Source organism: Callithrix jacchus, chromosome 5, assembly GCF_049354715.1.
Source record: "Callithrix jacchus isolate 240 chromosome 5, calJac240_pri, whole genome shotgun sequence".
NCBI classification, from domain to species: domain Eukaryota; kingdom Metazoa; phylum Chordata; class Mammalia; order Primates; family Cebidae; genus Callithrix; species Callithrix jacchus.
In genome coordinates, this window is record NC_133506.1 from 102,864,646 (window position 1) to 102,892,307 (window position 27,662).

The 27,662-nt window shown below is 36.7% G+C and overlaps 1 protein-coding gene across 28 annotated transcripts in view; it reads right to left on the minus strand.

Moving 5' to 3' along the window:
* NF1 (neurofibromin 1) overlaps positions 1-27,662 on the minus strand; it is a 296,867-nt gene that overhangs the window by 113,073 nt on the left and 156,132 nt on the right. For 19 of the 28 annotated variants that reach the window (XM_078373884.1, XM_003732962.6, XM_017972549.4 and 16 more), the window contains 6 exons: positions 16,638-16,773; positions 10,362-10,424; positions 4,808-4,966; positions 4,185-4,282; positions 2,826-2,972; positions 1,506-1,652 (listed from right to left, as the gene is read on the minus strand). In XM_078373884.1, the coding sequence (XP_078230010.1) occupies positions 1,506-1,652; positions 2,826-2,972; positions 4,185-4,282; positions 4,808-4,966; positions 10,362-10,424; positions 16,638-16,773 (750 nt within the window). The remainder of the gene's footprint in view (positions 1-1,505; positions 1,653-2,825; positions 2,973-4,184; positions 4,283-4,807; positions 4,967-10,361; positions 10,425-16,637; positions 16,774-27,662) is intronic. The other 9 variants (XM_078373889.1, XM_002748206.7, XM_017972552.4 and 6 more) reach the window with 1 other exon arrangement.

Genomic DNA, 27,662 nt, shown 5'->3' on the forward strand with positions numbered 1-27,662 from the left:
TTTTTTACTTAATTTATATTTTTAGTTATTTCTTTATTTATAGTTAAGGTCTCGTTCTGTCACCTAGGCTGGAATGCAGTGGTACAATCACAGTGCAGTTCATTGCAGTCTCAACCTCCCAGACTCAAGCAATCCTCCAACCTCAGCCTCCCAGGTAGCTGGGACTACAGGTGTGCACCACCACACCTGGTTAATATTTTATTATTTGTAGAGACAGACTCTTACTATGTTGCCCAGGCTGGGCTCAAGCAATCCTCTTCCCAAAATGCTGGGATTACAAGCATAAGCCACTGTGCCCAACTTACTTATTTATTTAATTAAGACAAGGTCTCACAATGTGGCCCAGGCTAGTCTTGAACTCCTGGCCTCAAGTGATTCTCCTACCCTGGCCTCTCAAAATGTTGGGATTACAGGTATTAGCCACCATGCCTGGCCTAAAAATAGTTTTATATTTTTGTATTATATAATTTTCAATTAGGTAATGTGAATATTCTATATGGAAAATATGCCCTTAATTACATAGGAATAAACATTTGTTACACTGAGAAAAATTTAATAGAGTTAAAAATTAATTTGGAAAAGACATTATATACCCCTACATTCTGTTTATACATTCTTTCATATATTCATACATTCTTTTAACAGTATCAATGGTTTGGAGTTATATGTACCAAACTATGACCTATATGTAACACAACAGGCAATTATAATTCAAGGCATATTATATACAAATCTTTAACTTCTCATCATCAGATTCTGTTTAGTTCTTTCTGTTTTGGCACATACTACGAATATTAACACTCAACTCACAGACACCATGGCGTACTTACTAAGCAAAAAGTACTGTGAAAGGTACTTTAAAAGATTCAGCAGGCTACTCTCACTGTATCATTATAGAGTAAGTGTCTAACAATGAGGATCTTTTGGTTCATTAACTAAATTCCACTAAATGGGATTCCATTGGTTCACTAACCAAATTCCGCTAAATGGGATTCAAAACAAATGTCCACTGAAATTTTATAGCAATACTGAAGTATACTATATTTTCTGAAACTTAATCTAAAAGAAGTTAAAACCATTAACCTTCATGAGGTTCTGAAAAATGCTATAGTGTAGTAGAAAAAAGTCCTACACTTAAAACCGAAAGATCTATGAATCAGACATGGAATCTTAAGCAAGTCAATTATTCACATTGAGCTGCTTTTTCCTTAACTATAATTTGAAAATAATGTTGTCTTCACTCCCTGGTAAGTATTAAATGTGAAAACATATGAAAGCAAGATGATAAAATGTGATGTTACTATTTTTATAACAACATATAAAACATACTCTCTCTATATAAGTAATATATAGCATAGGAGAAAAGTTGGATCCCCAAACATGGCAATGCGATTATTAGATACATCTTTCCTCATAGTCTTCTATCATAATTAACAAGTGGTCTGGTGGTAAATTCTGCTTGTCAACCAAACAGAAAGCAATCAACATTTCAAGTTGTACTTTACCTAGTCATAAATTCCTCAAACTTTGAACTGGTAAGGTTAAGGCTGGACCAGTGTGTATCTGCCACAGGTTTGTGCTCTGGAGGACCCAGGTATGCAAGAAGTGTTGCCATCTTATCAAAAGGTCGTCTTCCAACAGCTTTATGATCCCTAGATATAGCAAACTACTTAGAAAAAAACGTAGCAGTTCACATTTAGGCAGTACATATTTCTTTAACTTGTCACTGGTTGCTTTTCCTTTTACTGTCAGCTGGTGGTCTCTGTTGATTCGTAAACAGCAACAAAAAGACCTCAGGCCCATGTCTACTTCAATCCATTAATAATTCATAAAAGGTTAAAATGCCCTGTTATTTAAACTCCCATCTCCCAGTTGCTTAGCCTTAGCTCCATAGTCTGCTACTTTTCCCATGAAAGTACTAACCATTTTTATTGGCATTTAAAAATAATTTGGACTCATTTTTCCTTTTTAAGGAATGCCTCATACACAGGAATTTGGTCTCTTTACAAATGTATATAACTAGATGGGACAGCAAGTAATTTATGTTACGCAAGAGACTAATAAGAGCTAATGAAACAATGCCCAAATTAATTTCAATTTTTAATTTTTTTTTTCTCTGAGACAGAGTTTCACTCTTGTGGCCCAGGCTGGAGCTCAATGGCGTGATCTCAATTCACTGCAACTTTCTCCTGCCTCAGCCTCTCAAGTAGCTGGGATTACAGGTACCACGCCCAGCTAATTTTTGTATTTTTAGTAGAGACGGTATTTCACCATGTTGGCCAGGCTGATCTTGAACTCTTGACCTCAGGTGATCCACCCGACTCAGCCTCCCAAAGTGCTGAGATTACAGGTGTGAGCCACGGTGCCAGGCCAGTATTTTCTATATAAAGCTTTATTTGCATATACTTAGAGTATCACAAATGAGTTCATCATAGAATTAAAACACTGACAATATTTCAGTTACTAAACTCCTAAGAATTAGCTGTCCTTCAGATTCAAACGCCAATGCTAATTTAAACTTCTTTGGGTCTATGACAATTTGCAAGCCATAAAAACCCAAAGAGCTAATTTGTGATTTCTTAACTTGATTTAAAAAAAAAAATCATCATCATCATCATCACTGGAACCTAAGTAGGTTTGTTGACTTAATATGACTTAACCTTTTGTTTGCATTTTTTTTTTTGAAAAAAGAATCTTTCTCTTTCTAAACTGTAATTCTTAGTCCAAGAAGATGCAAAGTAAAAAGCACTATTCATGACCAATAATTTTATTAATCTAACTTTAAATGGAGAGTGTTCACTATCCCCATGACTGGGAAATTTTACCTGTTGCTGGAAAGATACTGGCCAATTTTCTCCTGATTGTTCCAAAGTAGACGATGTAAAGCAAGCACATTGCCATCACTGATGAAGGAAAGACTATGATTTACTGCATCACTTGTAGGACAATCAGATGCTATATCAAGGAAAAACCTTCAAAAATGCAAAATCATTAGAATTTCCAACACCAGATACACCCAGACTTATGTTTGAATTAAATAAATATGATGCAATTTTGTGAAATAACTGAGATTACAAATGTGGAGGGCTTGTTCACACAATGTGACTTGTCATTAGACAAAGCAAGACAGACAAGGAGAAAGTTGGCTTTCCATTTCTAATCCCTGGCATCAGCTTCAGAGTAGGCTCTGAAGTTAGAGAACAACAAAATTGAGATGGACTTTGGAAAGAGGCTACAGACAAGGAAATGAAGGTCCAGACAAAAGACCTCCCCAAAAATATATAGCCTGTTAGGTCAGAGCCAGGATTAAAACTTTGATCCTTTTAACTTTCTATGGGTATTCAGTCTGCCAGAATATAAATCCTGTGCTGATATTTACTCTCTTTCCATTATGGCTTTTACTTCAGCAATACACCTTTTAAACTCCAATTTCCCTAACACAAAAAAGTCAGTAACAACTACAATGATGATAAGCTGGAAGAAAGAGTTGTACAAGTCTAGTTTAGATGATGAGGATCAATTAGATTCACACTGCATGAAAAGCAGAATTCTAGACATAAATTTACAAAGCACTTTCTTATTAATTATCTCATTTTTTTCCCTCTAAAAACAACTCAGGCAAACAGTTTATCACTACTTTACAGATAAATCAATAACTCAGAGAAATAAAGTAAAATAGTTATGATTTTAGAAAACTTGTCTGCTAGATTTCCATAACATTCAGTTACTCATGAACAAAATCTTACGTGTCTGCATTACTTGGTTTAAATAACATTTTAGTTTAGATACACTTCCAAATGTAAGTATCACAAATATTCTAACATCAAAAAAAAATCCTCACTATACATTGTTATGTATTATTGATACCAGTTTGGCTTTAGTTTTAAATAAAAGGAATCCTACTTCTTCCTTTCCCCTTATTGTAACATCCTCAAATCCTTTATTTAACTAGACATGTCAAAAATCGCTCTTGGTTTTCAAATATGAAAATCACTACCAAATTATAAAAAATATTAATTTATTTCATGACTTTTACAGTAAAATAAGACAAGTTATGTCTTGACCTAGAGCAGGAAGAGAAAAAACCTACACAGAAACTTCATGTAAAACAAGTACATGGACTTAAATGAAACTGAAAATATTTGATTCAAACAGAGTAACTGAATACGTGGCAGGTAGCTTACCTTCGTGCTGCATCAAAGTTGCTTTTCACAAAATCATTGAAAGGCCGCATGTGCTCTTCTTTGGTGAAGAGAACATGATTGGCTATACTCTGAAGTATCTACACATTAAAACAGGGTTATAAATAATCAGATTATTTATTGTATGAAGTCTATACATTAATATATTCTTTAAAAATATGAATTTTCTCATTGATAAAATTTCTGCTAGTAGTTAAATTCAATCACTCCTCATTTTATAAATTTTAGGTAGTGTTTCTATTCTTCTAAAATATAATTACTATATTTACATATAAAAATACATATTAAAATGTTTAATGTCTTTTAAAATAAAAAATCCTACAGCCTACTTTCTAGTCTGTTTCAGAATGTCTAGAATGATTACACAAATAATGATCTTCATAACACAAGACATTTACTGTAATAAAATGTTTTCTCATGAAAATAAGGTCCATCAGGTACCTAACTAATGAATTCCTTACTAATTTAAACAAAATAAAACAAAAACACATAAGTGAAAACCATAGGGAATTTAAAATATAAATGTAAGAGGAAGTACTATAAGAAAAGCTAAAAATTCAGTTGGAAGGGGAATTTAAGATAGCTAGATTATCAAAATAATTCACCTTTGACATTAACTTCAAGCCCCTTTCGATTCTAGGTGGTGGCTTTTTATCTAAAATCCCTGCTTCATACGGTGAGACAATGGCAGGATTGATAAATCTGAGGAACATGGCACTTCCTACTGCACCAATGCTGTTCTGAGGGAAACGTTGGCTAACCACCTAAAAACAAGGAGTTGAGAATTGAGTATAAGGTTTGAATTAAAATAAGGACATGGGAACAAAGAGCTCAAAGGTCAAACTTTGCACAAAAACTCTGAATCAATCAGTCCTCATTAATGACACATTTCTATTTTTTTCTTCTCCCAAAAATGAGAAAATAAAGTTTCCTCTTAATCTTAGTCTTGTATCATATTAAAGTAAAATTCAGGTATCTCAGAGGAAAGAAAAACCTCATGGATGAGATGGCTAGAAGAAACCTGAGAAAAGATCTTCATTGTATCATCACTTATACTGCAAGTTTGATAAGTAATAAAAGCAGACCAAATTTTTACACAAAGATGATCATAATTTACTAAGATTAACAGACAAGAAAGTGTGGTCAACTTTATAAAGTAAAACCAAATTTTCAACAGCACACCCCCAAAACATCCTATACCGAATAGTACATATTTACATTTTGTTGTGTACCAGTTACAACTGAATTCAAGAAAAAATGCTTGCCATATACAAAATAAAATCTTAGATTCCTGGGGCGGGGGAGGGGGGAACTTACTTACAAGCAATGTTATTGCCAGTTCCTTTTCTTCACAACTTCCTTTATAATATAATGACCTACCTATTATTTAAACCATGGAGGGATGGGAATTCTTGGGGACCTAAAAGAAAAAAGGATCTCACCAGAAGAGAGAAACCCTATGTCTGCCTCAATTTATAATTCTGTCAAACAAACAAACAAAAAATTTAAGAATGCAAGAAACAGTCATCCAGCCTGAAAAGCAATGTGAACCTAATATTTAAAGTGTACTTATTTTCCCTTTATAAAACATTCTACATTAAGATAAAGTAAAAGGTACCTTAGATTGGAAAGAGTGCTATAAAACTGGTTTAGCTCCCATACCTTCCCAGCATCCCCTGCTTTAAATCATGTTCTATATGAAAATTATATTAATAGTAATTTACATTTTTATATATACTATATATATTTATTTTTAAAGAACATTTAACGTAACATTTTAATCTCTACAGCTATTCTTGCTTAGTGTGGCTAACTGCTATTTAAAGTAGCAGTGACTATCCCTGGTGGTTTAGTGGTTAGGATTCAGCAAAAAAATAAATAAAAATAAATAAAGTAGCAGTGATTACAAAGCTGTAGCATTCCACTCAATATTCTGTGATTCCAAGGATAAACCTTCATTTCAAAGGATATTGGTTGGGAGGGGTGCAGATTTACATGCAGAATATCACATAACTATTTTTTTTCACAATGCCTCAATAAATTAATATTCCTGTCATAAATTCACATGGCTGACTCCAGAATAACTCTTGAAAGAATATGAATTATTTCACTGCAACCTGTTTAATGTAGTGCTTCATGCAGTCCACATTTTAAAGTCGTTCTTATCTGCTTATAACCTCAAAATAGCTTTCTATAATCAATAGGAAGTGGGTAAAAATTAGATTTTAGAGAATAAAATATTTGTAAGAGGTGATAAAAGAGATGAGTTGTAACTAATACAGTCCCACCTTCAGGAACACTACACATAGTGCAGAAAGCTTTCTTTGTTACAGTGCTTACTGCATGAAGAACAACCTTAACACTGAAATAAGGGGAAACTGGTAAAGGTGGCTAAATATAGCTGCTTTATTAAAATGACTTTAAAACCTATATACTAGCTGAAATATATAAATTTAGAATTAGATATAGAAGTTTTAGCTAAAACTAGAGATATAGAGTTAAGAAAAAATTCGAGTGCTTTGACTATTCCAGTACAGTTCAACCTTCTGGGGACAAGGAACCTCTTTGAAATCTGATAAAGGTTAGAAAAATGAATGTATGCATTCACACCGACAAACTTCTTCACATAATTTTAGAATATTCATAGACCATCATTGCTACTGAGTGGTTCTTTTAAAACTCCCAAATTTTAATCTTAAAACAGACAATTCTCTGGCTGGGCATGGTGGCTCATGACTGTAATTCCAGCACTCTGGAAGGCCAAGGTAAGTGGATCACTTGAGGCTAGGATTTCGAGACCAGCCTGGCCAATATGGTGAAATCCCATCTCTACTAAAGATACAAAAATTAGCCAGGTGTGATGGCATATGCCTGTAATCCCAGCTACTTGGGAGGCTGAGGCAGGAGAATCACTTGAACCTGGGAGCTGGAGGTTGCAGTGAGCCATCTTGTTACTGCTCTCCAGCCTGACTGATAGAGAGAGAGAGACTGTCTCCAAAAAAAAAAAAAAAAAGAAGAAGAAGAAGAAGGCAGACAAAACAAACCTATAACATTTTAAAGCCTTTAAGGAGTGAGTTAGCAGGAGAGAAAATGATTAAAAATTGCTTTATAATTATTTTAAAATAGATTGTTTTAAAAGAATTAGCATCTAAACAATTTAACCTATTAAAATCCTAAAATGGTTTTTAAAAAGCTAAAAGCCACAGTTTAATTTTAAAGAACCAGTTAGTTTATAAAATGTTAACCTGCTGTGAAACACATGGAGAGCTTTCAAAAAACTTTTTTTTTATGCTAGTAAACTGGGAGTGGAGAAGGAACAAGGAACTTGTAATGGTAATCATCAATTGGACAAAACATTTTTTTGAAAGTAGCTAGATTTACTGGTTTCCCCCAGGACAAAGGAGTTTTAAAGTGTGCCTTATATTTACACTTGATTTATACTTAATGGTACCCAGCATCAGAATTTAATGAAATGCTGAGTGATTTCCCAAAAGAATATTGTAAAGTTTACCAAAAAATCACACTTTTACCATCTTCCACATCTTTAAAAATAATTCACATCAAAACCCAAAATAGCCACACCTGAAGAACACATACTGTTTCATGTATCATATACATATATCTCACTGATGGCAGAATCAATGTAATTTTAGAACTAAAGACTGATTAAAAAATCAACATCAATAAAAATGTTATATAACAAGTTCCATAAGTCAACTTATAAAAAGGACTGCTTTTTTCATTCACCACTAATTGACAGCAATGTAATTTTACCTCATAATACATACATTCTCTAGTGGTTTTTTAATTCATAAAAATCTAATTTGGATCCAAAAGATATTCTGCACAAAATGTCAAAGTTGGGCCAGTTTGTGTGTTGAGACCAGTTATCAGCCAAATGTCCCCTTTCTTCCGTTGGTAAAAGCTGAACTACATAATGCAAATGCATGCAGTCATAAACTGCACTTCAGCAAGAGCATTACTACTCATACATGATTAGTTACAGCATTCTCCGTGAGTTAGGCAGACAGTTAACTTCCAAAGTAAACCTCATTATACACCCTATGTTTGAGAATAATAAACAGTTATCTGTAATATGACGACACAGCTATATACTAGAAGCCAGCTCTTCTCTCTATATTTTACTTATTCCAATCCATGATACATATACCCGAAAAGAAAATCGGCTTGCTCTTAAAGGAAGGATCATTACATTTTGTTAAAGCATACAACTCCATAAAACAACATTTTAAATTTATGAGTATACTGTCTTCATACTTTGGAATGTTCTCTGAAATGTCTCAAATTACCAATTAGATTCCCCTTGTTTCCATGAGGAGCTCATATTACCTGTGCTGAGAAATATATTCCAAAACTTAGCGTTACCCAGAAATTACCAAAAAAAATTTTTTTTGAACATAACTTTAGTAGAAAAAAAACATTTCAAGAAACAATTTTAGACAAAATCTTAATAAATAAAGCAATGTTAGGAAGGCTAGAAAACATGCTCTAGAGAAACACAGAAAGGCTGAATTTTAATTATGTGATACACTACAAAATGGCATTAGTATAACACTGAACAAGAGTGTTAGAAGCAGCAAATTAATTTCAACAATGATGGTGTACATTGTTAAACTCACGTATGCTGAGAATTAGAAGGCTGAAGCGTTAGAAAGAAATCTTTATAATCCAGTCAATGAGATCATAGCTAGTCGAATTTACTTAATATACTCAAAATAAAATCTTCAATGGATACAACAAAAGTGTATGTCTGTAAATTTAAATTTTGATTTAAATTTTTAAAAATTGGTATTTAAAGCTTAGACAATTTATATGTAAAGCTAAGAAACTTATATGTAAAGCTTTTTCTTTTTTATTTTATTTTATTTTTGGGGGGACAGGGTCTTACTCTGTCACTCAAGTTGGAGTACAGTGGCACAATCACGGCTCAACGCAGCCTCAACTGCCTGGGCTCAAGCAATTCTCCTGCCTCAGCCTCCCAAGTAACTGGGACTATAGAGTATACCGCCACGCCAGGCTAATTAAAAAAAAATTATTTGTAGAGATGACTCACTATGTTGCCCAACCTGGTCTTGAACTCCTGGTCTCAAGAGATCCTCCCACCTTGGCCTCCCAAAGTGCTGGGATTACAGGTATGAGCTACTGTGCCCAGCCATAAAGCTTTATTATATGTAAAGTTCAGACAAGGAATAAAAGACAAAACCAGATGAAAACTGTATTCTAAATTATAACTTTTTAAGAAAACTACCTACCTGACTCCTAAAGTTTTCTTTACATCTTACTCTACAATCATTTGGATTGTATGAACAAAGATAGGGCTCAGCCTGATAAGTCATGCTGACAGATAACAATAAATATAAAATGAATGCATGTTATATTTTGGAAAAATTCCATTAACTATAAGAAAATAACTATGAATCTCATAAATTTCTTCCTTTTAAATAAATTAGGGCAAGTATATAGAAGCTGATAGTATATTCACATTATGTTTGCAGAATGATGTGTTTTTCTACAAATTTGAACTCAGTTTTATCTTGAAAGTACTATCTCATTATTTACTCATATTTTTTCTGAGATAAAAATAGTTTTACCATTAAAGTTTCTATGATCTATGCACAAATATCTAAATTATGGCCAAAACTGCCTAGATAAAAAATATGAAGAGTAAAAAAATAAAATTTAGCAACTTTTAGGCAAGGTTTAGAAAGTGACACTTTCCCACCATATACTTCTAACAATTAAGAAACACTGTCATCTCTGGGAAAAGAAACCACTCACATTACCTGCAAACAAGAAGCAAGAATGAAGAGAGTCAGCATTTCCTAAGGCCTTGAAATTAAGTTTCTTTGTATTCATTTATAATTTAAAAAGTAACAATAAAATTAGACCAAAGATATCCAATGCAACAAATGTCCACAAATTGCCTTTGGGATAAATCAAACCAAAGGAACACAGAGAATGTTTCAATGTAACTTAATTCCAGGGTTAATTGAAATGAAAGCTATTTTGTGCCAGAATTAGTAGAATGATTTTACAGTGAAGGTCAAATAGGCTAAAGTGAAGATGTTCTTAACAAACAGCAAAAGATTTTTGTTTTGCTTTGAAAGAAACAGCTAATAAAAAGTTCTCCAAACTTACTGATTTTTTGTTTTCCTTTTTTTCTTTTACTGTAGCTTTATTCAGTAGGGAGTGGCAAGTTGCCTACAGAACAGAGATGAGCACAAACAAGTCACAGCACCGACTACATACAGCAACAAAAACAACGTTGGCTTGTACATAAAATTACACGATAAAATGTAACACAAATGGAATCAACAAAAAATTAGAAATCAACTGAATTTTGAGGAATGAATTTTAAATCTGGGTTTTAATTTTTATTACATTTTTAAGCCAAGCACTCAAACAGCAAGAAATGTTGAGATCCAATCATGTCTACTATTTCTGGCTATTAATCACAGAAAAACTCTCTCCAAGTGAATTTGAGGATATTAAATATTTACATTTTAGTTAATGCCTAGCTTTTGAGAAATTTTATATAAAATATTCATTAAAAGTAGATCACACACTAAAAACATTTGTGTCTACATAATTTTTTTCTTCATATGTAAAATTCTTCTCTGTGTATCCTTCAATTGACTTTCAGTTTTTTTCCAATACCTGGCATTTAATTAAGATCCTATTGAATAAAGAAATAAAAATTATATGGATAAATATAAAACTTTACTTAAGAAATTCTGAATTAAAGACCCCTCTCTCTAAAAAAGATTATTCTTAACATTTCACATATTTTTCAATGTTTGCAGGCTACTTCCTGAAATGGTTCTAATCAGAGGAGGTTAAAAGTTCTGCAACATTTGGGAGAAGAAGGTTATCAGCTCACTAGTAAAAAGCATTAATATTATTAAAGTGAAGAAACTGCAGAGAAAATTACAGAACAAAACTGCAGGCCTGCTTAAAACTTCACATATTACAGGTGACCATTTATCAAAATGTCTAAAAAAAAAAAAAAAAAAAAAAGCCACCTAAAAAAAACCAAAACTCCAGAAACATATTGGTTTCATCTCTCAGAGCTTTTTCTAGACCAAAGAGTTCTTTCAAAATTAAAAACTCTTGATTGGACTAGCCTAGGCAGAATAATTATTTTTAAAATACTTTAAAAACCAAGTTAGAATTATTTAATCCACAAATAGGTGGCATGTTATTCTAGGACTTCTGGGCATCCAACACCATAACCCATAACTTGGGCTTAAAGTTAGTTAGTTAGACATCCATTCATCCACCCATCCATTCATCCATCCATCCCCCTTCCATCCATCCACCTATTCATCCATCCAAGCAGTTATTGGGCACCTACATGTCAGATACTATTTTAGATATTGGGAAACAGCAGTAAAACAGAAGACACAGTCCCTTAGCTCACAGAGCTTTGTTTCAAACTTCAGACTATATACAAATGCATTAGTAACCATGGTACATAACTATCACTTATAGCCTTAAAAATTTGTGTAAACTACTTCAGTTTAGAGAAGCAGATTTACTGAAAAAGGACGAGATTTATTTAGAATCATAAATTAGTTCTTAGAATTCTCTCACCATAACATAAGAGAGTATCCTCTCTGGGAATAACTTTATCCTAAGACCATCAGCAGAAGTGAAAACAACACAAGAGAAAATGACTTAATTCTGACACATGTTCACAGTTGGCTATTCCTATATAACCTTAATCCAGTCAACTAAGGAAGGAAGGTATATAAAGTAATAGAGCTGGTTAAAGCATAATCCGAAAAGGCTTAAAGGTGAAAATACAAACTCAAAAAAGGAGCTAAAGCCCAGGGAAGTTTATTAGCTAGCAATATACTCACTTCGCTTTCAAAATTTCCCCAGTAGGTCCCAAAGCAGGAGCCACAGGACTACTAACCCTCCAAGCAGAACATGAAAGTACAAAGGTACTCTTCTGTTACCCTCAAAGGCAAAAGGGCAAAAAAAAAGCCAAGAGGAAAGATGAATAAAAACAAAAAAGCAAACCAAAAGGAAAAAAACTAGGTTTGTGAAGGAGACTAAATAAAATATGAAAGCTTTTCTCCTATCTTTCTAATCAGTAAATGTAAAATTCTCTGTTACCGGTTACTAATTAAAAAACAAATCCTTATTTAGCATGCTGTCTCTACTCTTCAATGATGCTACGTTTATCCAATACTTAAAACAAGGCACTGATGCCACATTTAATTCATGTTTTTAAAGATAATTTTATGTGAAATTTTAACATAATAATCCAGGTTTGTTATGAAGATAATACAGGATATTTTACTGTGAAGTGCCCTAAAAAGCATAACATGTAGTGTTTAATAATCACAACATACAGTGTTTTAAAATCTATTTTCACTATTTTTCTCCTTTCCTAACTATGAAAGTTGGCAAGAATCTTGTTTACTTAGGTGGGAGGGATGAGAAAATTTATTTCTTCATTAAATATTTCCTAAGTACTTTAGTTAGTACTTAGGAAGTAGTTAGTGCTAAGACTTGTTCCTTTTTACATTATCCGAATCATGGTCTCAAACTGGCCTCTAAGTTTGCTGATGATACAAAAAGATTTGTCTTTTAGGATGACAACCACATGAAGAAATTCTACTAAAATCTTCCAGACCATGTATTCATATAGTCAGTCCCATTCACTTTTAGCCAGCTAAAGTTAAAGCAACTGTCATTTTAGAAACCCATTTGCGGATCCAGATTCAAGATGGCCGACCACTAACAGCTCAGGATTGTAGCTCCCAGTGAAAGCTCAGAGAACGAGACGACGCCACATCTTTAGACGAATTTTCGTCACTCACCGATTAGCCAATTCCCAGTGGAGGAGCCCCACGGGTCGCCAGCGCGACTCTTGTGGCTGCCGCAGCGGTTTTGCCAGCGTCTCGGCGCAGCAGCTCTTCACGCAGAGCCAACGGGACTGCTTCCCCTACTGACCAGAGTTTGGAGCTCCGGGAAGTCAGAGCCGCTTGTTGCGGACTCAAGAGGGAAGCCAGACCAGAGATTCCCGGGCAGAAGAGCACCATCAGTCTTATCGCTGCTATTTAGGCTGCCACAGTGGGTGGCTCGGATCCCAGCACTGGGAATCAGTAAGTCGGACGTCGACTCAGAAAACTAATTAGAAAGGCGGTTCATCTATAATGAAGGGAAAAAAACAGCCTAAGAAGGCTGAATATACTCAAAATCAGAACCCATCAGCAACGGAACAAGCCCTGATGGAAAAGGACTCATCAACAACCGAACAAGCCCTGATGGAAAAGGACTCATCAGTAACGGAACAAGCCCTGATGGAAAAGGACTGTGTTCCATTATCTGAAGTAGGCTTTAAAAGGTGGATGATAAGAAACTTATGGGAGTTAAAGGAACTTGTTCTAACCCAATGTAAAGAAACTAAGAACTTGGAAAAAAGGTTCGATGAAATGTTGAAAAGAATAGACAATATAGAGAGGAATACAAATGAACTTATGGAGTTGAAAAATACAACACGAGAACTGAGTGAAATATGTACAAGCTTAAACAGCCAAATGGATCAAGCAGAAGAAAGGGTATTAGAGGTCGAAGACCAACTTAATGAAACAAAACGACAAGACAAGAATAGAGAAAAAAGGATAAAAAGGAATGAGCAAAGTCTCCAAGCAATATGGGACTATGTGAAAAGACCTAATATATGCTTGATTGGTGTACCTGAATGTGACGGAGAGAATGAATTCAAGCTGGAAAATACTCTCCAGGACATTATCCAGGAAAATTTTCCTAATTTAGCAAAGCAGGACACTATTCAACCCCAGGCAATACAGAGAACACCACAAAGATATTCCTCAAGAAGACCAACCCCAAGGCACATAATTGTTAGATTCACCAAGATCGAAATGAAGGAGAAAATATTAAGGGCAGCCAGAGAGAAAGATCAAGTTACCCATAAAGGTAAGCCTATTAGGCTTACAGCAGATCTCTCAACGGAAACCCTAACAAGCTAGAAGAGAGTGGGGGCCAATATTCAATATACTTAAAGAACAAAACTTTCAGCCCAGAATTTCATATCCTGCCAATTTAAGCTTTACATTTGAAGGAAAAATAAAATCTTTTAGGAACAAGCAAGTACTCAGAGATTTTATTACCACCAGGCCTGCTTTACAAGAACTTCTAAAAGAAGCATTATACACAGAAAGGAACAACCAGTATGATCCTTTCTAAAAATACACCAAAAAGTAAAGAGCATTAACATAAAGAAGAATTTTTATCAACAAAAGGACAAAATAGCCAGTTAATATCAAATGGCAGTAACCCTAAAGTTAAATCAACCAAATCTCCCAATCAAAAGATACAGACAAATTCCAACGGTATATCCAAAGATATACATAGACTCAAAATAAAGGGTTGGAAAAAAAAAAAAAAAACGTACCAACCAAATGGAGAGCAAAAATAAATAAATGAAAAGCAGGAGTTGCAATTTTCACATTTGACAAAATAGATTTCAAAGCTATAAGGATACAAGGGTAAAAGGATTAATGTAACAATAAGAGATCTTAACACCCAGATACATAAGACACATAGTGAGATTTAGATTCAACGAGACAACAAATTGATAACGATATCCAGGATTTGAACTCAGAGCCAGAACAAATAAACACAATAGAGGTCTCCATTTTAAACACATAAAATATGCATTAACCACTTTAAACACTCAAAATATTGATCGGCCATTATTGAAACCCATTTTAGGAATGAAGTAATATTCCTTTTTCCCTCTTTTTTTTTTTCCCCCCTTCTTTTTCTCTTTTTCCCAAAAAAAAAAAAAAAAAAAAGAATAAAGCATCACAAAAAAAAAAAATACAAAAAAATACAAAAAATGAGCCAAGTGTGGTGGCACATGCCTGTAATCTCAGCTACTCGGGAGGCTGAGGCAGGCAAATTGCTTGAACCCAGGAGGCGGAGGTTATAGTGAGCTGAGATCGAGCCACTGCACTCCAGCCTGGGCAACAGAGCAAGACTCTGTCCTCCCATCCAAAAAAAAATTCTGTTTCAAAAAAAAAAAAGAAAAAAAAGAAAAAAAAAAGAAAAGAAACCCATTTGCTCTCTGAAACCAGTTACTACTAGGCCAACCAAGAAGCTGACCCAAACTATTTTTAATAGATTCTATTTCCCTGCCTGCCTAGTTTCATCAATAAAACAATTACTAAATAAACTTTAAAGAGAAACCTGAATAGAGCCCAAACTTAAGATATTCATTGTATTAAGTTTCATATTATAACTAGACTCAGATTTAACTAGTTGAAAAATTATATAAGATTTTCTTAAGTTTTCTTGACCCTTTTTGAAAAGGCAGAAAAGTCATGATAAATTAAGAGAGACAATGTGAAGTATGTTTCATCATATATGTATACCATGAAAAGCTTTTTTATAGATAGAACAGATACATCTTTAAAAACAGCAATGGGGAAAAAATTCACATAGCGCAGCCTCAAACAGCTTTTAAAATGGTGATTTCACTGATGCTGTTAACGTCTCTAAGCAACTGAAGCCATATGTTAAAAAAAAAACAAATGGCTGCGATGACTCTGCAAAGAGAGAGACAGAAGACATGGGTTTTGATAACTGTGTATTACCCTTATACCCACCCCTACCCCAAATTCCAGACCCACTAATATTTCTTCCAGAATCATAGTTTCCAAAAGCCTAATGTGCATTTGCAGGACCTCCCTAGGAATAAATTATTCCTGACACTGTAACGTGCAATTCAAAAACACAGAAGGCGTAAAAGAACATAGACCTAATTCCTCAAAAAGAAGGGCATGACTATGGATATCTTCTGAATTCAGAAGCATTACTTCAGTGCTAGTGTTAGAAAGTCTAATAATCTGGTCTGAATGATGATGCAATATCTCTTTTAAGAAATGTGCTACATAAATTAAACAGAACAATCAGTCTATCCTGAGAAAACCTGACAATTATTATACAGGAATGAAGAAACCAAAATTACAGATGATTAAGCAATTTGGAATGCAAAAGGCAAGAAGGATACCCATCTCAACTGTGAAACACCCTCAGAGTAATTTAGGTAATAGATAACAACAACAAAATCTATAATATGTTCATTTCAGCCACATCCATCATACCCAATGGATTCAGTGCATTTTAAACTTACTTCCAATGCAAGGAAAATTTAGTATTTTAAAGTATTCTCTTACTTCAAACTGTTGTCTAAGTAAGATTTAAGTTTTTTTCAAAGACAATTCCAATAACAATTCTCAATGAATTATTTATCCAAACTGACTCAGTATAATAGTTAATGCCACACAATCAGCAGCTAGATCTTCTTGGATAAATAAAGCATTCTTCATAATTTAACTTTAGGTTGATAATGGTAATCTCTAACTGTGAGCATACCTGGTATAAACAGTGGCACACACTTCGAAGTTGAGGGGGGAATTCTGAGGAGGAACTGATGATGGCATGGAAGAACTTTTCAGTCATCTGAAGGAGGTTTCGCTGGTTTTCCTCAAGGCTCTCTGATGGTTCTAACCTACAAAAAAGGAAAGGGGAAGGGGAAGGGGAAGGGGAAGGGGAGGGGGAAGGGGAAGGGGAAGGGGAAGGGGAGGGGGAGGGGGAAGGGGAAGGGGAAGGGGAGGGGGAGGGGGAGGGGGAGGGGGAGGGGGAGGGGGAGGGGATGATAAAATCATAACACTTTTGTTTAAAACAAATAATAAAAATCACTCCTTAAAAAAGACTTTTTTTTTTGGACCTGAGAATTATAAGCTTTAAAAAGAGACTCTTTTACAGACATTAAGCCAAATGCAATGCGGGGACTTAGCTGGAATCTTAACCAACTATAAAAGAGACAACTTTGACAGGGTGCTCACACCTGCAATCCCATAACTTTGGCAACCAAGGCTGGCAGATCATTTGAGGTCAGGAGTTCGAGACCAGCCTGGCCAACATGGTAAAACCGCATCTCTACTAAAAATACAAAAATTAGTCAGGTGCCTGTAATCCCAGCTACTCCAGAGGCTGAGGCAGGAGAATTGATTGAATCTGGGAGGTGGAGGCTGCAGTGTGCCAAGATCGCACTGCTGTACCCTAGCCTGGATGACAGAGCAAGATTGCATGCACCTCAAGAAAAAAAAAAAAAGACAACTTTGAGGTAACTGAAAAAAATTTAACAGAAAACTAGTCTTAGATCTATTATTCAGGATTATTAATTTTAATCTGTGTGGAAATACTCAGGCTTCGTGTGTGTTTAAGTCAGTATCTGTTAGTAACATGATTTGAGATATGCTTTAAAATACCCAAGCAAAAAAAAGGGAGAAAGGGGACACATACAACAAGAATAGCATTTATTCTTCTAATTCACAATCCTCTATATGTGCATATGCCCATATGAAAAAATTAACACACACATATGAATAACATAGGTTTTTTGGTTTTTTTTTTTTTTTTTTTTTTTGAGACAGAGTCTCACCCTGTTGCCCAGGATGGAGTGCAGTGGCACAGTTTCAGCTCACTGCAACCTCCGCCTCCCAGGTTCAAGAGATTCTCCTGCCTCAGCTTCCTGAGTAGCTGGGATTACAGGTGTCCGCCACCACACCCAGCTATTTTTTGTATTGTTAGTAGAAACGGAGTTTCACCATGTTGGTCAGGCTGGTCTTGAACTCCTGACCTCAAGTGATCCACCTACCTTGGCCTCCCAAAGTGCTGGGATTACAGGCATAAGCCACTGGCGCCTGGTTGAATGACGTAGGTTTTTAATTTTCTCATCAATAGTAACAAAATGCAACTTTCATCTTTCACTCTACTTTTTTGTATTTATCCATGTTGATACAGGAAGATATAGTTCACTTTACTGCGTAATAGTCTATTGTATATTATGACTTATCTATTCTCTAATTAAGGAACATTAAAATTTTTTCACCTTTATAGACACCATTGCAATGAACATTCTTGCACATATATGAGTTTGTCTAAGCCAGGAGTGGTGGCTCACGCCTACAATCCCAGCACTTTGGGAGACTGGGGCAGGTGGATCATGAGGTCAAGAGTTCAAGATCAGCCTGACCAACATGGTGAAACCCATCTCTATTAAAAATACAAAAATTAGCTGGGCATGGTGGCACATGCCTGTGGTCCCAGCTACTCAGGAGGTTGAGGCAGGAGAATCGCTTGAACCCGGGAGGTGGAGGTTGTAGTAAGCTGAGATCGTGTCACTGCACTCCAGTCTGGGCAACAGAGTGAGACTCCATCTCAAAAACAAACAAATCATTTGTCTAAGGCAGCTACCTAAAAATGAAATTTCTGAGTTATTGAGTATATGCAAATTTAATTTTATTAGCTATTGCCAAATAGCTCTAAAACTAGTACTGTATAAAGAATTCTTATTTCCCTCCAATCTAGTAGGTGGGAAAAACATGAGGTAGCTCATGTTTTTAACTTTATTTCCACAATTCCTACTAAAGTTAGACATGCGTTTATAGATTTTCTGGCCATTCAGGTTTTCCTACTTTAAACTGCATTTCACATCCAGTCTGACATTTCTAACTGCTAGATGTCCCCTCCTTATTGGTATCTAAAAATTAGTATGCCCCAAATTAACTGACTTTTCCTTGTACTCTTATGTCTTACCTTGTGCTCAATGTTACCAATAGCACTATCACTTTCTTAATCATATCATTCAGGCAATCTCTGATGTTATTTTTTCCTGCTCTACTTCATTATTCCCTGTATCCAATCAGTGGTGCTAACCCTTTCAGTACCATGTCTAAGTTCTGGTGTTGCAATTAAAGGAAGAGATTCCACAGGTACACTTAATAGGTTTAAGTTGTTAAGTTTCAGCTCTATCAGTTAAGGATCATTATGAGCTTGGTCAGAATCCCTTAATTCTCTGGGTGTCATTTTTTCTCATTAATAAGACAGGCATAATAATGCCTACTTTAAGGAGTTTAAATTTTGCCCAATAGCAATCAAATTCTCCAACCTTTACTCTCCAACTAGCCTATTCTGAACTCTCAAAAGACATCCCTTATGAAACTTACCACTTACCTGTTATGTGTTTTATCCCTCTTACTGAACTGTAACCTCCTGAAGAAAATATTTACCTTTATCCCCTGAAGACTGGCAAAGTGCCTTACCACAAAAAAGTACTGAGTAACTATTTGTTTTTAATAGCTTAACTAGTAATTTTGTTTCTGTATTAATCAACATATTACAGAAATGCTTTGGACACATATCATTGCTTTAAATTTCTTAGAGTTTACTGTGTGGCACAGCATATGAATACAGTAAGTTCATAAATCAGTATGGGCAGGCAGGAGATATTTCATTGAACAGGTGAGTTCTAAAGGAGGAAAAGAATTTGCATAGACAAAAGAAGTAAGGATATTTCAGAAAGAGAAAGTAGGTAGGGCAGGTACTCAATTCAATCCACTAAACATTTATTGCACATCTACTATTTGCTATCTTAGTGTCAGGTGCTGAGGATTCAACAATAATTGTCTTTTGACCTTTTCAAAAAGGGGAAAGACATATATACCAGGTATTCCACACTAGGTACTGAAAACAATAATTCAAGGATATTGTGATAAATTTATATTTGGTTTCTGCTCCTGGTTCCTAGCACACGCTCTTAAAATCCTTGGAATCTCTGGAAGTGATGAGTGTCTTTTGTATGATAATGAGATGACTGGTGGCTTGGAGGCCCTACTGAGCTTCAAGATGGGGCTAGTCAACAGAAAGACCAAGTTATATGACTAGAAGGTTGAGACTTTCAGCCCCACTCCCAACCTCCAGGGAGAGGAGAGAGGCTGAAGGTTGAGCTTATCACCAATGACCCATGATCTAATCAATCATGCCTATGTAATGAGGCCACTGTAAAAACCCAAAGGACAGAATTTTAAGAGCTTCCAGGTTATCGAACACACTGAGGTGCCTGGAAGGTGGTGCACCTGGAGACAGCATGGAAGCTCCAAGCCCCTTCCCAAATGACTTGCTCTATGTGCATCTTTTCTATTTGGCTGTTCATGTATATCCTTTGTGATATCCTTTACAGGAAATAGGCAACAGAAGTAAAGTATCCCTCTGAGTTCTATGAGGCATTCTAGCAAATTATTCTAACTCAAGGTGAGGCGGTGAGAAGCATAGGTAACAACCTGGAACTTGCAACTGGCATGTGAAGTGGTGGCAATCTTACTCAGCCCTTATCCTGTGGAAAATCTGATGCTATCTCCAGGTAGACAGTGACATGGTTGAACTGAATCACAGGACACCGGGTTGGTATCCATTGGAGAATTACTTGGTGTATGGGGAAACAACCCCCACATATGGAGACTGTGTTAAGTGGAAGTAGAGAGTTAAAAAGTCTGTTTATTCCTTTACAGATACAAAAGACAAAAGAGCGGGACAGTGGGGGAGTGGGGAGGTTGGGGAGGGATAACATGGGGAGAAATGCCAGATATAGGTGACGGGGGGATGGAGGCAGCAAATCACCTTGCCATGTATATACCTATGCAACAATCCTGCATGATCTGTACATGTAACCCAGAACCTAAAGTACAATTAAAAAAAAAAAAAAGACAAAATAGCAAAGCAGAGATAGACAATAAATTCATCATAGCTGATGGCTGTTAGGAAGCCCAAGGAGGAAAATGAACTTGCAATATGTGGCTAACAGAAAAGGCTATCTAAACATGGGGATTACATGCATGGAGAACAGTTAAGAAGTTACAATAGTAATTCAAATCTTAGATATGGAGGCCTAGGAGTTTGCGGGTATGAATGAGAAGATTAACAATTTCTTCAACAAGGCTCAAAAAGACTGCTGGAAACCCTGATGACTGTCTACTTTGCGAGAATTTTTCTTTTCTTTCTTTTTTTTTTTGAGTCAGCATAGCAGGAACACTGCAGTCCATTTCAGGTTTCCCTCTAAAACAATACATTTTAGCCACAGTGGTCTCTTGCTCCCCACATGCCAATGGTAACCTGTTGAATATTCTACTAATTCTGAACTACAGTAAACATTTGTGTTCAATTATTCAAGTGTTCCTGTGTATAAAACTTTTCCCTCAGCTTGATTTTCAAAGAACCAGCTTTGGAATTAGAGGTGGAGCAAGATGGCTAAATGGAAGCCTCCAGGGATCATCCCCCTATAGGAACACCAACTTGAACAATCATCCACACAAAAAAGCAACTGCATAAGAACTGAAAATCAGGTAAGTGATCATAATACCTGGTCTTAACATCATAGTAAGGAAAGAGGCATTGAAGCAGGTAGGAAAAACTGTTTTGAATTACCTATACCACCCTTCCCTCATCCCCCTGTAGTGGCCATATGGTGTGCAAAAATAATCTGCATTTGGGGGACGGAGAGTGCAGTGATGATGGGACTTTGCACTGGAACTCAATGCTGCTCTATCATAGCAGAAAGCAACATGGGGCTGAACTCAGCTGGTACTCATGGACGAAGAACTTAGAACAGACCTAGCCAGATGTAAATCATCCACCCTAGCTGTTGAAACCTGAGTTCCAGCAAGGCCCACCACCAAGAGCTAAAGTGCCCTGAGGTCCTAAAGGAACCTGAAAGGCAGCATAGACCCATAAAGACTGCAGTTTCTGGGTAAGTCCTGGTGCTATGCTGGATTCACAGCCAGTGCACTTGGGGTACACAAAACCTAGTGAGACAGCCAGGGCAGATAAGGGAATGCTTACGTCACCGCTCTCCCAAACACAGGCAGCTCAGCTCACAGCTCCAGGAGAGACTCTGTTCAAATACAGGAGTGGAAAGAGTAAAGAAGACCTTGTCTTGCAACTACCAGCTCAGCCACAGTAGGAAAAGGCACCAGGCAGACTCCTGAGGCCCCCATTCCAGGCCCTAGCTCCCGGACGACATTCCTAAACAAACCCTGGGCCAGAAGGGAATCCACCGCCTTGAAAGGACAGACCCAGTCCTGGCAGAGTTCATCAAACCTAACGAATAAAGAGCCTTGGCCCCTGAATAACCAGCAGAGATAGCTGGAAAGTACTTGCTGTGGGCCTTGGGTGTGTCTTGGAGACATGCTAGCTTCAGGTGTGACCCAGCACAGTACCAACTGTGGTAGCTACGGGGAGAGATCCCTTCTGCTTGAGGAAAGAAGAGAGAAGAATAAAGGGGACTCTGGGTTGCACCGTGGGTACCAGCTTGACGCAGTGGGGTAGAGAACCAAGTGGGCTCCTGGGGTCCCAGACTCCAGGCCTTGGCTCCTCGACAACTTTCCTGGACTTGCCCTGGGTTAGAGGGGAGCCCAATGGCCTTAAGGGTGAGACTTAAACTGGCAGCATTCACCACAGACTGACTGAAGAGCCTTTGGGCCTTGAGTACACATCAGTGGTAGCCAGGCAGCACTCACCATGGGCCTAGGGTGGTGGTGGCCATGGGAAAAGACTCCTCTGCTTGAAAAAAGAAGAGAGAAGAGTGGGAAGGAATTCGTTTTACAGCTTGGGTGCTAGCTTAGCACTTAGCCACAGTGGAACAGAGCTCCAGGTAGATCTCTATTGTTCCCAACTCTAGACACTGGCTCCTGGGTGGCATCTCTGGACCCATGGAGAACTCACTGCCTGAAGGGAAGGACACAAGCCTGGCTGGGTTTGACATCTGCTGATTGTAGAGCCCTTGGGCCTTGAGTGAACACAGGTGGTAGTCAGGCAGCAGTACTGCAGGCCTTGGGCAAAATCCGCTGTAGTCCCAGTGGTGGTGGCTACAGGGCTACTTGTGTCGCTGCTCCCCCAGCTCCAGGCACACACAGACAGAGAGACAGAGACAGAGAGACAGAGAGAGAGAGAGAGAGAGAGAGAGAGAGAGAGAGAGAGAGAGAGAGAGGGAGGGAGGGGGGGGGGAGGGAGGGGGAGGGGGAGGGGGGAGGGAGGGAGGGAGAGGGAGGGAGAAGGAGAGGGAGAGAGAGACTGACTCTGTTTAGAGGAAAAGTAAGGGAAGAGAACAAGAGTCTCTGTCTGATAACCCAGGGAATTCTCCAGGATCTTACCCAAGACCAGTCTACAAGAGCAACAGCATTATTAGACTTGGGAAGAGTCACAACATTATTGGGCTTGGAGTATCCCCTAAAGCAGATACAGCTGCAGTGATCAAAGACTTAGATAACAACACCCAAGTGCCTTCAAATACTTGGAAAGCCTTCCCCAGAAGGGTGGGTATAAACAAGCCCAGACTACAAAGACTACAAAAATACCTAATTCTTCAATGCCCAGACACCAATGAACATCCATAAGCATCAAGACCATCCAGAAAAACGTGACCCATCAAACGAATTAAATAAGGCACCAGTGATCAATCCTGAAGAGACAGAGATATGTGACCTCTTGGACTGAGAATTCAAAATAGCTGTTTTGAGGAAGCTCAAGGAAATCCATGATAATAAGAAGAAAAAATTCGAAATCCTACCAGATAAATTTAACAAAGAGACTGAAACAATTACAAAGAACAAGGCAGAAATTCTGGAGACGAAAAATGCAACTGACATACTGAAGAACAATCAGTCTCTTAAAAGCAAAATTGATCAAGCAGAAGAATTAGAGAGCTTGAAGACAGCCTATTTGAAAATACACAGTTAGAGGAGACAAAAAAAAAAGAATAATAAACAATGAAGAATGCTTACAAGACCTTGTAAACAGCCTCAAAAGAGCTAATCTAAGAGTTACTGGCCTTAAAGAGGAGGTAGAGAGAGCAGCAGAAAGTTTATTCAAAGAGATAATAACAGAGAACTTCTGAAACCTAGAGAAAGATATATATCAATATTCAGATTCAAGAAGGTTATAGAACACCAAACAAATTTAAACCAAGAAGACTAACTCAAGGTATTTAATAATCAAACTCTCAAAGGTCAAGGATAAAGAAAGGATCCTAAAAGCAACAAGAGAAAAACAAATAGCATACAATGGAGCTCTAATACATCTGGCACCGGACTTCTCAGTGGAAAGCTTACAGGCCAGGAGAGAGTGGCATGATATATTTCAAGTGCCAAAGGAAAAAAAACTTTTACCCTAGAACAGTATATCCAGTGAAAATATCCTTCAAATATGAAGGAGAAATAAAGACTTTCCTAAACAAAAGCTGAGGGATTTTATCAATGCCACACCTGTCCTAGAAGAAATGCCACAGCGAGTTCTTCAATCAAAAGGAAAAGGACATTAACAAGCAGTAAAAAATCATTTGAAGATACAAAACTCACTGGTAATAGTAAATACACAGAATATGACACTGTAATTGTGATATGAACTACTATCTTGAGAAGACTAAAAAAATGAACCTTTTAAAAATAATAACTACAGCTTTTGAAGACAGATAGTATAATAAGGTATATATACAAATAACAAAAAGTTAAAAAGTAGGGGGATTAAGTTAAAGTGTAGAGTCTTTATTAGTTTTCTTCTTGCTTGTTTGCTGCTTTATGCAATCACTGCTAACTTGCCATCAGCCTAAAATAATGGTTCATAAATTATTATTGGCAAGCCTCATGGTAACCTCAAATCAAAAACATATAACAGATGCACAAAAAATAAAAAGCAAGAAATAAAAACATACCACCTGTGAAAATCACTTTTACTAAAGGGAAGACAGGAAGAAAGAAAAAGAGGAAGAGAAGACCACAAAACAACCAGAAAACAAATAATAAAATAGCAGGAGTAAGTCCTTTTCAACAGTAACACTGAATGTAAATAGACTAAATTCTCCAATCAAAAGACTAAGAGTGGCTGAATGGATTAAAACAAACAAAAAAACTCAAGACTCAACAATCTGTTGCCTACAAGAAACAGATTTCACCTAGAAGGATAAACACAGACTGAAAATAAAGTGATGAAAAAAAGATAGTCCATGGCTGGGTTTGGTGACTCACACCTGTAATCCCAGCACTCTGGGAGATCAAGGTGGGTGGATTGCTTGAGATGAGGAGTTTGAGACCAGCCCGACCAACGTGGTGAAACCCCATCTCTACTAAAAATACAAAATTAGCCAGGCATGGTGGCAGGCACCTGTAATCCCAGCTACTCAGAAGGCTGAGGCAGGAGAATCACTTGAACCCAGGAGGTGGAGATTGCAGTGAGCCAAGATTGCGCTATTGCACTCCAGCCCGGGGACAGAGCAAGACTGCGTCTGGGAAAAAAAAAAAAGACACAAATGGCAAACAGGCACATGAAAAGGTGCTCAACATCACTGATCATCAGAGGAATGCATATCAAAACTACAATGAGACATCATGTCACCCCAGTTAAAATGGCTTTTATCCAAAAGACAGGCAGTAACAAATGGTGACAAGGAGAAAAGTGAGAAAAGGGAACCTTCATACACAGTTGGCAGGAATGTAAATTAGTATAATACTATGGAGGACCATTTGGAGGTTCCTCAAAAACTAAAAATAAAAATACCATATGATCCAGAAATCTCACTGCTAGGTATACACCAAAAAGAAAGGAAATCAGTATATTGAAGAGATATCTGCACTCTCATGTTTGCTGCTCTCACTATTCACAATAGCCAAAATTTGGAAGCAACTTCAGTGTTCATTAACAAACAAATGGATAAAGAAAATGTGGGACATATGCACAATGGAGTACTATTCAGACAAAAAATTATGAGATCCTGTCATTTGCAACAACATGGATGGAACTGGAGGTTATGATGTTAAGTGAAAAGCCAGGCAAAGAAATACAACTTCGTATGCTCTCACTTATTGTGGAGGCTAAAAAAATGAAAACTATTGAACTCATGAGGATAGACAGTAAAATGATAGTTACCCAGAGGCTGGGAAGTGTAGTGGGGAATGGAAAAGGGGAAAGTGGAGATAGTTAATGTGTACAGAAGTATATGAATAAGATCTGGTTATTTGATAGCACAAGATGACTGCAGTCAACAAGAATTTACTGTATATTTAAAAATCACTAAAAGGGTATAATTGGATTGTTCATAACATAAAGAAAGCTGGGCATGATGGCTCACACCTGTAATATCAACACTTTGGGAGGCAGAGACGGGCAGATCACCTGAGATCATGAGTTTGAGACCAGCCTGGCCAACATGGTAAAGCCCTGTCTCCACTAAAAATACAAAAATTAGCTGGGTGTGCTGGCGAGCACCTGTAATCCCAGCTTCTCGGGAGGCTGAGGCAGGAGAATTGCTTGAACTGGGAAGGTGGAGATTACGGTGAACTGAGCACCACTGCACTCCAGCCTAGGAGACAAGAGCGAAACTTCGTCTCAAAAAAAAAAGAAAGGATAAATGCTTGAGGTGATAGACATACCCCATTTACCCTGAAGTGACTGTTACATACTGTATGTATAAAAATATTTCATGTATCCCATAAATATATATACTATGTACTCACAAAAAAGTAAAACTTAAAAAATAAAAAGGTCCAGCTTTGGGTTTCATTACTTTTTTCCTATTGTTTTCCTATTTTTAATTTCATTGATTTCTGATTTTTCCCCCTTATTGCTTTAGGTATTGCTCTTCTTTCTGAAGTTTTCTAAGGTGACAGCTCAGATCATTCATTTTAGATTTTCTTTTCTAACATATACATTTAACACTGTTAAGTTTCCCTTAAGCAACTGCTTTTATTACAGCCCACAAATTTTGACAAGGTGTATTTTCATTTTCATTTAATTTTCGTTTGTCTTTGCATTTCGGTTTGAAAGTTTCTCTTGATTTAACTTCAAATTCACTGATGCTTTCCTCAGCGGTGTGCACACTACTGATAAGCCCATCAAAGGAATTCTCCCTGTTATAGCTTTTTCCTCTAGCATTCTCTTGATTCTTTCTTAGTTTCCATGTCTCTGCTTACATTACCCATCTGTTCTTACACACTGTCCATTTTCCATTAAAGCCCTTAGCATATTAGTCAGTTATTTTAAATCCTCAGTTTGACAATTCCAAAATTCCAATACATCTTGCCACATCTGAGTCTGAGTCTGAGGCTTGCTTTGTTTTCTCAGACTGATTTTTCATCTTGGTTAGCATGCATTGTAATTTTTTGTTGAAAGCCAGACAAGATGCATTGGGTAATAGGAGCTGAGGTAAATAGGCCTTTAGTATGAGGCATTCTGTTAATGCCTAGAAGTTGGGTTATGTTTAATGTCTACTATAGCTGTAGCTGTCCATTTCCTCCAGTGCCCTTATTTTTGTCTGTTTTATTGTCTCTGAGTTTCCCCATTAATAGGGATATTGGGGAAGGGAAGTACTCTATAATCTGATTATATCTCCATTGTTTTATTGAGCCAAATTCCTTAAAGTGTGACCTGCAAAGAGTTTCTTAGCCTTTTTTCTCCTCTTCTTACAGAAATGCTAGAGGGGGCTGGAGGTGGCTAATAGAATTCTAAGTCAAATAAAGCTCTGGTAAAGTAATTTCTCCTGAAGGCAGACCTTTGTTAGGGATAACAGAA